The sequence below is a fragment of the Ursus americanus genome, chromosome 16 (assembly GCF_024610735.1).
Source record: "Ursus americanus isolate L20-20 chromosome 16, mUrsAme1.1.p, whole genome shotgun sequence".
NCBI classification, from domain to species: Eukaryota; Metazoa; Chordata; class Mammalia; order Carnivora; family Ursidae; genus Ursus; species Ursus americanus.
The window spans coordinates 29,498,848-29,512,279 of record NC_142142.1 but is presented as its reverse complement, the minus strand read 5'-3'; the positions used below and the strand labels follow the sequence as shown (position 1 = coordinate 29,512,279).

At 35.7% G+C, this 13,432-nt stretch overlaps 1 protein-coding gene across 3 annotated transcripts in view; it reads right to left on the bottom strand.

The window, feature by feature from the left end:
* The window catches only part of MTMR2 (myotubularin related protein 2), a 122,012-nt gene that overhangs the window by 67,840 nt on the left and 40,740 nt on the right, over nt 1–13,432 (bottom strand). For all 3 annotated transcript variants that reach the window (XM_045790812.2, XM_045790813.2, XM_087868227.1), the window contains one exon: nt 8,581–8,686. In XM_045790812.2, the coding sequence (XP_045646768.1) occupies nt 8,581–8,686 (106 nt within the window). The remainder of the gene's footprint in view (nt 1–8,580; nt 8,687–13,432) is intronic.

Here is a 13,432-nt window from a genome sequence, read left to right as displayed (position 1 = left end):
TTTCTTCAAAGTTTTTTTCAACACTATCTCTCTGATTATTATCCATATTATCTTCAATCAGGGAAAAAAGATCATAATGGACTGGAATCACCTAATGGGGCTGAGTCTATTATTAACATACTGACCATGATCTGTTTCACTAGTAGAAGGAAGTACATTCCAGATGTGTGAGCCAGCATGAATAGAAGTGGAAATGAGCACACGCCAATTAAGAGACTATAAAAAGAATCCCTATCTATAGAGATGGGGTTATGTTTTGGGAAAGATGGACATACAGTGTGATACCTTTGATGGGACCAAAAATGGAGAACCTTGAACACAAGCTTAGAAGTCTACACTTTCTGTAAGAAACAGGGATCCCCTGGAAGAATTTTTTTTAAAGATTTATTTTTTTATTTATTCCAGAGAGAGACAGAGAAAGTAGGGTGAAGGGCAAAGGGAGACAAGCAGACTCCCTGCTGAGTGGGAGCCCAACGTGGGGCTCAATCCCAGACCCTGAGATCATGATCTGAGCCGAAACCAAGAGTCAGACACTTAACCAACTGAACCATTCAGGCGATCCCCATCCCTGAAGAATTTTTAAATAGGGGTATCACATTATGGAAGTGATTTCAGAGGAAGATTAGCCTTATGATGGTGCACTAGCTAAATCAGAGAAAGGCAAGCCTACCAGACAAAAGACTTAGGGGACTATTAAGAATGAAAGGACGCATGGGGTGCCTGAGTGGCTCAGTTGGTTAAGCATTTGACTTCAGTTCAGGTCATAATCTCAGGGTCCTGCTCGGCGAGGAGTCTGCTTCTCCCCCTGCTTGTGTTCTCTCTCTGTCAAAATAAATAAATAAAATCAAAAAAAAAAAAAAAAGAATGAAAGGAAAATAAGCAACTTCATATTCCTCATTCTCTTCTACTGATTCAGTCAACAAATTTTTCCTGAGTACCTTCCACATTCTAGATACTGAGCTCTAAGGATACAACAGGGAATAAGATAAATATATCTGGGGGCGCCTGGGTGGCACAGCGGTTAAGCGTCTGCCTTCGGCTCAGGGCGTGATCCCGGCGTTATGGGATCAAGCCCCACATCAGGCTCCTCCGCTATGAGCCTGCTTCTTCCTCTCCCACTCCCCCTGCTTGTGTTCCCTCTCTCGCTGGCTGTCTCTATCTCTGTCAAATAAATAAATAAAATCTTAAAAAAAAAAAAAAGATAAATATATCTGCCCTCAAGGGGCTTATAGCAATAGTCTTTTTTTTTTATCCAATGAATTTATTTTTATAAACTTTAGAACATTCTGCTTTAGAATGTTTTAGAATGTTCTGTCCTCTTTGCTCCCATAGTATACCTTCTTCATAGTATCTATCATGCAATTATCACTGATTTGCTCAGCTCCTTTCCCACTACATGACTTTAAGCTTCCTGCTGGCAGAAACCATGTGTTACTGGACAGTGTTTCCTCAGAACACCCGGGAAATTTCAAGAGAGTGCAGTGAGTTAGTGAATAAGTACACAGATTTTATTTGGAATTATGAATAAAACACAGAATATCCTTCTTCCGTTTCCGAAATGTAGCTAACAAGTGGTTTCAAAAGTCACTTGATTAGGAGTGCTCCTCAAACTTTTCCACCAACTAAACAAAGCAAATGAGAGGACAAATGTCTCCAGTGCTGCAAATGACCACAAATATGAAAGAGCTCTTAAGTAACATTCATTCATGTACTGTTCTATGAACAGTAGGCATATAACAAAGGGCAGAGCTTAAGATGAGAGAGGTCAGATGGACAGTAATCAATAAGCAAGAAAAGGTCCTTACTTACCATTTTAGCACAATAAAACTTATTTTTTTATAAGTAAAATTTTTAAAATTTTTTATTTAATAATAATCTTTTATGGTTAACATTTTTAGGTCTCATTTAAGAATTCCTTCTTGATGAAAGTAATAAAGATATTATCACATATTTTCTTCTAAATTTTAATATTCTGATTTTCAATTTTAGGTTTTTATTCTAATGAATTCATTGTGTATGTGTGAATTAGGAACTCAACTTCTTTTTTTTTTAATTTCAATATGGCTACCCCAGCATTGATTACCAAACAGTTCATTCTTTCCCCACTGATTTGTTATAGTCTCTGTCATATACAGAGCCCCTACAAATATCAGTCATTTTTGAACTCTGTCGTGTGTCTCCTTGATCTATTTCTGTTCTAATTACTTCAGCTTTATAAACTAATTAAGTGAATCTCCTCTCCTCATTTTTCCTCTTAAATAATCTTGACATTTTACCTTTCCATATAAATTTCAGGATCAACTTGCCAAGTTCTGCAAGACAAGCTTTTGAATTTGGTCTGAAATTATGTTATCACATTAACAGATATATACTGAAAATATATGACATCTTCAGGTGATTGTGTCTACTCATCTATTTAGATTTAAGTTCTTTAATAAAGTTTACAACTTTCTCCCTGAGTAAGGTAATTTTGTTGCTCTTGTGACTGGAAACCTTTTTAAAATCACACAGTCTAAACATTTTTGTTAAGGTACAGAAGCATGGTTTATCTTTTTAAAGTTATCTTATATCCAGCAACAGTGCTGATAGTTTGCATATAGATTTTTCTTAAATTTTCCTAGACAATCATCTGTAAATAAAAAAAGCTTGCTTGCTTGCTTTCATTTCTTATATTATTTATTCTTTTCTTATTTTACTGGCTAAGAATTCTAGCATCATGTTTCTAAGTTTAAAGGCTATGCTTCTAATATTTCCCCATTAAGTATAAGACCTTACTGTGGAATTTTAATGGATACTCTTTACCTGGCTAAAGTTGTTCTTTTCAATTCATAGGCTCTCAAGAGTTAATGCTGGTGTGAGCAGTAGTGGTGTTAACTTCTGCTAATAAGCTCTAACTTCAATCATTTTTCCTCTGGCTATTGAAATGATTATGTGTAACAGACATTGTTCACTGTCTATTTAATGTCTGCTCTATGAGTCTTAATTCATTCTGACTAGATTTACATATTTTCAGAACATGACAACATTCATGCACACACTGGATAAGAAATAATCCAATTACCTCTGACCTTTGTTTCATAAAGAAAATATGAATAATATAACAAAAAAAGATAAGCAAATTTATTTGATTTAAGCCTACTAAATATTATAAGGTAAGGGAAGATGGCTAAAAATAAAACCCAAAATATTACAATTTTTATCTCATATACATATCTTTATATATACATAAATTATATATGTCACATAACATATTCTAAGATCAAATAGGCCTTCTAAAATAGAGATAAAAGACATAAATACAATTCCATTTTAATATCTGATTTTGAATTACAGACCAACATTGGTATAAATGCCTTATCGCAGACATCACAAAGGAAATGTTGCATGGCCCAACTTTTAATTTATCTTTTAGTCACCACCATTTAAGGAACTTAATTTAATTAAAACCCAATGCTATATAAATTACACTTTATAAATAAAGAGAGTTATGCATCTGAATTTTTAAATCCTGCATTTCATGGAAATTATTTCAGTCAGCAAATAAATCAACAAACACCGGTTTCCTAGGTTCTTAATTCCACTATGTGTCAAACTTTAAAAATATGTTCTTATTTAAGAAAGTCTAATTTTAAAAACTGCATATTTATAAAAAATAAATGCATTTGCATTAAAATTTTTACCTGAAAGAGGGACAGACAAAAAAGGGGGGAGGGGGAAATTTTGTATGAAAGGATTTTTTTGAAATTTTTTAATGAAATTAAATAAGTTCCACTGCCAAGTGAAGAGGAAATGAAGCAAACAGAAACACTCTACAATTATTCACTGAGGAACCACAACTGAATTTACCAAGGCTGAATTTGTGCTCAGTTTTTCAGAAACACATGTATTGGATTTTACCTGTTTATGACTCTTTCTGCAACAAGCTATGCTAAAAAGGTGAAAAATACAAAGAGAATTCCACTTGAATAAATACAAGTTTCAGATATCTAGTATAGTTCCATACCCCCTCTAATCTTCCATTCTCTTTTACTGATGCAGAAGCAACACATCTTGTTTCAATAAGAAACCCCCAACCGAAGCTTTCACAGTCAGCTGTTAATCAACTAACACACTGTCCTTTCAGGAAAATGTCACTGCATAATACCCGTAGTAGAAAACTTCTACAATTTGATTTAAGATTTGTAATGAAATTGGATTAGCTTTTCAAGGCACGGTGTTGCTTATACTTCTATTTAAAAGCTGTTACTAAGGGAGCTTTAAAAGGTTAAGGCTTAGGGCAGGGATAAACAGTTGAGGCGACATGGAGAACTCAAAGTCTAGAGGTTAACCAACTTCAAATCATCTGTGAATGATGATTTTCACAACTACCATGCCAAGCCCCACATGTCACGCATAGAGCCAAACCACGATCAGGCAGAAAACAACACACAGCTGTCTGCAGTTACGTCCACCTATAATTAACTAGCACACTTCTATTTTATAGCCACTAAAGGTATACATACTAACAGCAAAATATCCATCAACTGACAAAATTGAGGAGGGTAGATTAGATCTTTACTACAAAAAGCCTCTTTTTCTGATTATTTAGAAAAGGAATTTTCATTTATTAAGGAAGTAATATTGAAAACTGCTATTGCCACCTCAAAAAATGTATTAAAGCTATTCTTTGTCACTTAAGAAAAGCTCACTGCACATTTGACAATAGCAGCAAAGCCACAGAAGGAGAGTCGCTCTGGGTAATGTGCCATACAGGAATATGACCAACCTGAGCCCAAGTAAGGGCAACACCAAACTGTGTGCCTTGAAGCACAGGACTTAATTAATCTCTTCTGAATACCAGGTTTCCTACTGGTCACATGGAGTAATAATATCCGTCTCACAGGACTGTTGTGAAAGTTAAATGAGATGAGGTATATATAAATGTTTATCGGTAGCATGCTAGATTTTTTTCAAGTATTAGAAGCACATTCTTCTTTCCACCCCACCTCTGAAAAAAGCACATATTTGAAATTAAGCTGCATTTTTTTAAAGGATACTAACATTTAATGTAACGTTAATCATTCATCTCCCTTCCACAACTGAAAAAAAGACTAGTAATCAAAGATAACTTTAAAAATGAGGGAACAGGGTAACAGGCAGCCTCCATACTACTATGGAAAGTACAGTTAACCTTTGTTGCCCCAAACCATCTTCTCCTTAGTTTAACATTTAACAACTGTCTCTTCATTAACAACTCAAAGAGTCTGTGAGGGACCCTCTACGTTGTGAAAGATGCTAAATTCATAAGGCACGAATGGAGAGGATTCCTACAGTCATGGAGCTGATGTATAACTTCAAAAGATTTCCTTGGTACCCTACAGTGCTAAGAAAGTCAATAATTTGGTACTTTCTTTAACTCTAATGTTAAACCTGATGGGACAGCAGGCATAAAATAAGGCTACTCTAGACAAATATGTATATATGATCACCCTACCCATGATATCACCTCCAAATAAAATGCATGCAAATGACTTTTTGCTTCAGAAGGAAAATAATTTTGTTCCCTTTTGGTTAAAAAAAAAAAGAGAAAGGAAAAGGAAAGGACACACGCACACCCAGTGCCCAGATCTTGGTTTCTAATACCAATCTCCATAAAAGAAACCTGGGAATATCATCCTTGAGAAATGGATGACGATTTTAAGACTGAGGCAGGAAATATCAAGATGAGCCTGGAGTATCCCATAGTGCTTACTTAGTAAAGTAGCAAAGTGCTTAGAACAAAACAAAACAAATCAGCCACAAGGATAGGAATACGTAAAGGGACAGAAGATCCAACTGAAATAACTCTCAATTTGGAGTTGGAACAGTTTGAGTAACAAAGTAGTACTGAATTAAAATCCAAAATATACAATAGATATCCATAAGGAAATATTGATAAATGGCTGCATAAAGGCAATAAGAAAGAAGAGACAAATCTCCATGCAGAAGAATTATGAAAAATGTATGTAGATGTTCCACTCTCAACAAGGTGGGCTTAAATGTGGGCTGTGCGTAGCCACTTCCTTCCAGAGTATAGTATAAAAAGGAGGGGGCGGGGAAAAGGAGTATTTTGCAGTGAAAAACCCTAACACTTCCTCTACCAAATGGTTAAGGTTAACATCAACAGTGATAAATCATGTGATTTATGTGATGAAGTGATGAAGTGATGAAGACGGCTCTTTACTTCTGTGGTCTTCTTCCCAAAAAACATAACCCCAGTCTATGGGTAAAATAACAGACGTTCGACAAAACACCTGACAAGTGCTCTTTAAAATTGTCAGAATCATCAAAAACAAAAGAGTCTAAAAGCCTGTCACAGCCAAGAGACGCCTAAGGAGGCATGACTACTAAATGTAATGTGGTATACTAAATGAGATCCTAGAACGAAAACAAGAAGATCAGGTAAAAACTAAGGATATTTGAAAAAAGTGTGGGCTTTAGTTAATTATAATGTTATCCACATGGGTTCATTATCTTTGAGAAATGTACCATACAAATGTAAGATATTAGTAATAGGGGAAACTGGAGATAAAATATATAGGAACTCCATACTATCTTTGCAATTTTTCTGTAAATCAAAAAATGTTCTAAATTTTTAAAAAATACCCAATAAGAAATAAATTATGATTAATATGCAAATTAACATTATGACCCTCATTTTGTCCCAATCTAGGTCAGTCTCTTATCTATAAATATGGTGTCCCAAGAAAATGAAGGAGACCTGCCTTCAAACAAGCTGAGATCATAGGCCACTTTTCAGCATCCTGCAATGAACTGCAATTCACCGGTGTGCCTGGTTAAGTAGTTTAACTAAATTAACCCTCACAAGAACACACAAATGATTTATTTTGAAGCATTTATTTATATTTTTTTTTAGGCAAGAAACGGCAGGTTGAATATTAATAATGCAGGCATAGCAAGAAGGAAAAGTGACATTTCTCCCATTTCTAGCATGAGCTCTTTATCAATCACAACACGAAGTTAAAAACAAATGATGTGGGGCACCTGGGTGGCTCAGTCAGTTGGGCATGCAACCCTTGGTTTTGGCTCAGGTCGTGATCTTGGGGTTGAGGTACTGAGCCCCACATCAGGCTCCCCACTCAACATGGAGTCTGCTTGTCCCTCTCCCTCTGCTCTTCTCCCTGTGCTTGTTCATTTGCTCTCTCAAATAAATAAGTAAATAAATAAAATCTTTAAAAAAAATAAAAAACAAATGATGTTTTTAGCTAATACAATCTGCCTAGAAGTAGCCCCAAAAAATTCACAGGCCTTCAGTGGACATATTAACATAATGAATAAAACAAAAGTTAGATACATATATAAAAGATGTTTTTAAATAGCAATAAATTAAGGAGAGGGAACAATTGATTTATATTCATTATTATTAATGATGAATGCTGCTCTTTATGTTATGCATCAAGATAATAGCTAAAGATATTATGAAGCTTTCATAATTAGCACAACATATATCCAGATTATAAAGATAAGTCTTTATTATTTTTAGTCACGTTTAAAGTCAGGTTATACCCAAACTATTATTTTATGACATTTCACAACACATAAGGACAAAAAAGTAGAAGCCTTTACAGATGTTTGTCATCTGTATTCTTACATTTGTTGGATTCTGTTTTGAAAATGAAATACAAGAAAAAGATATGGTCTCAGTATATGCTCAACAGCAAATTACTTCATTAATATAAACAATGTTCTCATTAAAGTTGTGAAAGTATAACTACTGGGAAAGGAGCCACTTGATCAGGATAAAAAGACTCTAAAGTTTAAGGGTTAGGGAGTAAAGTTTAAGGGTTAGCACTGCACATGAAATTCATTTTCTCCATCTCTCAAAGATAAGCAGCTGTAGAAAGGCAGATGAATTGAAAAACATACAAAGTGCTACAGGATATCAGTGGCGTGGTTACTTTCATAGCTACAAGACCTTGAACAAATACAAGAATACTTAAACTATAATGAGACGTGTAGCAACTACAGCACAATATTTAAATGACTTAGCTCCAGGAGTGGACTACATGAGCTAGAAGATTAGCCAGAGAATTTATTAGTGATGAGACTCTGGACATGTTATTAATCTCTCTGAGTTATTATTATCCCTAGAATGGAGAAGAAAATAGTCTCTACCTCACAGAACTGGAAGAAGTATTACAAGAGAGATTTCATTACAGGACTTAGAGCAACACTCAGGACATGGTAAGTACTCAAAAAAGGTTAGCTATTATTGGCCATCATTATGGGAGTAATCACAAAAATCTTTTATACCACAATAAAATCCATTAATTATCTTTTTGTAAAGAACTTAAAAGTTATCAAACTTAGAAATGAATTGCACATTTTTCTTTTATAAATAAATAAGATTTCCAAATCTTATTCCAAATCTTATTCCAAATCTGCTGGTCTGTTCTGGGATATTTTATGAAGACTGAGGTCTTGGGAGACTACTCGATCAAGATCTCCTGCTTACGTAGTGCAAGGTTATACTCATAGTGTTGGCCAGAAACAGCTAACAAAAAAATACATCAGAATACCTCAGAAAAATAGCATACATACCCTCAAATCAGGAGAAAAGTTGTCCGCAGAAGTTGAAATGGAGTCCGATGATACTACAGAAGCTGATTTTGTATGCACTGAATTCTCTGAATGAGAAGTGGAAGCACTACAAAATACAAAAGCACAGTATGTTTCAAAAAGGAGGGGTTTAAAAAACAACTTAAGAAATTTTACTAATTATAACGCCATTATTTATTAAAACTTCCATTGCCAACCAGTCCCACTTTGCCTATTCAAGCCTATTTCCAAATACTCATAAATTACAAACTCTCTACACCTGCAGGGTTAAGTGTTCTTACCACATTCCCTATGGAAAGATTTTCCCAGTACTCCTGAATAAACTCTGGGCTAATTCTTTCTTTTTATTCAACCATCCATTCATTCATCCAATGAACACTGAATGATCCAATATACAAAACCATTATACCACTAAGATTTGGAGATAAATATAACCCTCATGTTCTTGAAGCTCACAAACTGTGGCAGAGACAGACAAGTAAATAAATGGTGTGTTGTGATAATGATTCCAACCCCTGTGAAACTGAATAAAGGAAGCCTCTTTTAAAATAGTCAGGAGGCAAGAAGGGGGAACTTTCACACCCTACCATTCTTTGCAGCCCTCTGCATTCCCAACAGGAAGAAGCCTATATTTTACTACCCCAGTAAGAGGAAGATTTTCTCCTTGCCTGGCAACAGCCCCACCAAAGAGAGACTGTCACAACTCACCCAAATAAAGCCACTACACTTCAGACAGTTTAGTCCAATGAATTTATAACTGCTCCTCTGAATGCCCCCTTTACGACATAAAAGTGCGTTCCTCTCCTTTGTTCTCTGGAGTTGCCTATGGTTTTGCCATAACTTGCATGTCTCAAATTGCAAGTCTGTTATTCCTGAATAAATCCATTTTGCTGGTAATATAACTGACAGCTTTACTTTCGAGGTTAACACACTACAAACACAGAGACAGAGAAAGAAACAGAAAATGCACTGTGGCAAAAAGGACAAGGAAGAACCCAACTTTACCCCAGAAGTTCAGGGAAGATTTCACAGAGAAGATGTTCTCTGAGCAGAGTCTTGAAAGATAGGAAATTGTCAAGCTGACAAACAAGTAAGGGAATACCAAAAACATACAAACAAAAAGCACTGCAAAGATGCAGAATAATCAAAGAGGTCAGGACACTTGAGAAAGTACAAGAGTTCAACATGGCCAGAGAAACAGAACAGAAGTTATAGAAAGATGAGCTTGTCTTTGCACCTGTATCTTTCCACTAAATCGAATTCTATATAAGCCTGTCTTAAATATTTACTTCTTCCATTCCGTTAAGTAATAACAATTTAATGAATTTAATTACCCCCAAAAGGGAGAATTGTGTTTTCATTTTCCACAAAATCTACCTCAGTATACTGTTAACATGTATTATGTTTGTTAAATTCCAAAACATAGTGACAATATACCCTTGCCACAAGCGGAATGATTTACATCATTTCCTTTTACCAGTAAAATAAAGTTAAATTATTTAAAGTAAAAAAAAAAAAAAACGGTGGAAAAAATCTCACTTTGAATTGAAGCTTAAAGTTCTGATTTAAAAATATATTCTTCTGATTAAAATATATTCACTCCCAACATACTGAAAGTCTTCCTCACACCCAAAGTCAAAATTTTTCATTAGATTTTGATAAAATAATCCATCTTGAGATGTGGTACTTAAAAACCAGATTTTTCCTTTAAAATTTGTCCACCATAAACCTGCCTGTAACAATAACTAAATTATCAACACAATGTGAAAATCATCTTCTCTAAAAGAAATTGTCACTTCATTTTCTCTTGTTACATTTTTAGGCTTTACTGAGGTGTGACTATTAAAGAAGAACTGTGGAGGACACATTAAGGGGTACAACATGATGTTGTGATATATGAATACACTGAGAAGTGAGTACTGCAATCGAGCTAATGTAAACGTCCATCACCTCACATCATTACTTTTTTTTTTTTTTTGGTGAGGAGAAAACTTGCGATCTACTCTTTTGGCAATTTTAAGTATACGATACAGTATTACTCACAAAAGTCACCATGCTATATATTAGGTCCCTGGAACTATTCACTTTATATCTAATACTTTGTCCCTTTTGCTCAGTATCTCCCCATTTCTCCCTTTTCAGATCTATGGTTTGAAAATATTTTCTCATATTCTCTAGGTCTCTTTTTCATTTTGTTGTTTCATTTGCTGTAGAGAAACTTTTTAGTTTGATATAGCCCCACTAGTTTATTTTTGCTTTTATTGCCTGTGCTAGTGATGTCAAACCCAAGAAACCATTCTCAAGACCAATGCCAAGGAGCTTTTCCCCTGTTTTCCTCTAGGATTTTTACAGATTCAGGCCTCACATTGAAATGTTTAAACCATTTTGGTTTGATTTGTGTGTATGGTGTAACATCAGGGTTCAATTTCATCCTTTTGCATGTGGATATCCATTTATCCAAAACCATTGTACATTCTTGGCATCCTTTTCAAAGACAAGTTGACTATATATGTGTGGTTTTATTTCTGGGCTCTCTATCCTATTCCATTGATCTATGTGTCTATTTTTTATGCAGTACCATACTGTTTCGATAACTACAGCTTTGAAATACAGTTTAAAGATAGGAAGTATGGGGGCGCCTGGGTGGCACAGCAGTTGAGCGTCTGCCTTCGGCTCAGGGCGTGATCCCGGCATTATGGGATCGAGCCCCACATCAGGCTCCTCTGCTGTGAGCCTGCTTCTTCCTCTCCCACTCCCCCTGCTTGTGTTCCCTCTCTCGCTGGCTGTCTCTGTCTCTGTCAAATAAATAAATAAAATCTTTAAAATAAAATAAAATAAAATAATAAAGATAGGAAGTATGATGCCTCCAGCTTTGTTCTTCATGTTCAAGACTGCTTTAGGTATTTGGGGTCTTTTGTGGTACCACAAGGACTTTAGGAGTGTCTTTTTCCATGAAAAATGCTACTGGAATTTTTAGAGAATGCGTTGAATCTGTACATCACTTTGGTCAGCATGGACATCTTAAGATTAATTCTTCTAATCCATTAACACAGGATAACTTTCCATTGATTTATGTCTTCAGTTACTTCCATCATAGTTTTATAGATTGTACAAGTCTTTAACCTCCTTGGTTAAATTTGTTCCTAAGTATTTTACTCTTTTTGATGCTACTGCAATGGAATTGTTCTCTTAATTTCTTTTTTGGAGAGTTTGTTGTTAGTGTATAGAAACACAACTGATTTCTGCATGTTGATTTTATATCCTGCAACTTTCCTGAATGTGTTTATTAGTTTTAACAGTTTCTTGGTAGAGCCTTTGCAGTTCTCCATTCATAAGATCATGCCATCTGCAAAATGTTTTTTTTTTTTTTAAGATTTATTTATTTGACACAAAGAGAGAGAGACAGAGCACAAGCAGGGGGAGCAGCAGGCAGAGGCAGAGGGAGAAGCAGGCTCCCCACAGAGCTGGGAGCCCATAACAGGGCTCCATCCCAGGACCTTGGGATCATGACCCAAGCTGAAGGCAGATGCCCAACTGACTGAGCCACCCAGATACCCTGCAAAATGTTTTTATATATTCATACAATGTGAAAATTATCTCTCCCAAAAGAAACTCATTTTAAATGGATTAAAAACAACATTCCAGGGGCGCCTGCGTGGCGCAGTCGTTAAGCGTCTGCCTTAGGCTCAGGGCGTGATCCCAGTGCTCTGGGATCAAGCCCCACATCGGGCTCCTCCACTAGGAGCCTGCTTCTTCCTCTCCCACTACCCCTGCTTGTGTTCCCTCTCTCGCTGGCTGTCTCTCTCTCTGTCAAATAAATAAATAAAATCTTAAAAAAAAAAAAAACAGCATTCCAGTAGGAACACTTCATAATATTTTTTCCAAATGCAAACATACATTTATTTTATTAACTATTTCAAGGTACGGCAGTAGTTGTTTACACCCAACAACTTATAATATTACACAAAGGAGCAGTCATAAGAAATTCTAGTATCTAGTTTTATAACGTAAGGATAGAGAAACTGACAGACTGAGAATGTTTTCTTCCTTTCTTCTTTGTTGTTGTTGTCAACTTCTTAATTAAATACCACCTGTGTTAAAATAACAGGTAAAATAATCAACCTTTAGGCTTTTGAGAGACATTATTTGTTGCCTACTCCATATACATATATACCTCTTTTTTTTTCCTGACTTTGATTAAGGCAGTTTGTGCCCAGCCCAACATGACATATGCTTGCTTTTGGCTCCCTTATGGTTAGGAGATCCATGTGACACAACTTTGGTCAATGAGATTTAAGAGGAACTATGTTAATAGTTACAGAAACCTTTTATTTTTGTAATAAAGGTGAGCAGGAACAGCAGGCTAGCCCTTAACCTTTAAATATGACCAACATGCTGGCCTGTCAAGAACAGGGAGCCAATAACAGAAAGAATATAAAGTTCTCATGGTATCACTGAGCAGTCAAATCCACACCAACTCCCTACTTATGGAATTTTTTTATGTAAAAAAAATAAGTTCAATTTTTTTTAAGATTTATTATTTATGGGGGGGGGCATGCATGAGCAGAGAGAGGGTGCAGAGAGAGAGAATCTTCAAGCAGACTCCCCGCCGAGCATGAAGCCCAACACAGGGCTCGATCTCACAACGTATGAGATCATGACCCGAGCCAAAACCAGGAGTCAGATGCTTAACAGACTGAGCCACCCAGGCACCCCTGATGTTCAATTTTTAAAATCATGGTAATGGAGTTTTATATTCTGTATAACCAAACACAATTCTAAATGATACGGCAATCAGCACCTCATAAAGTCTATTTTGGACAAGTTCAAATGT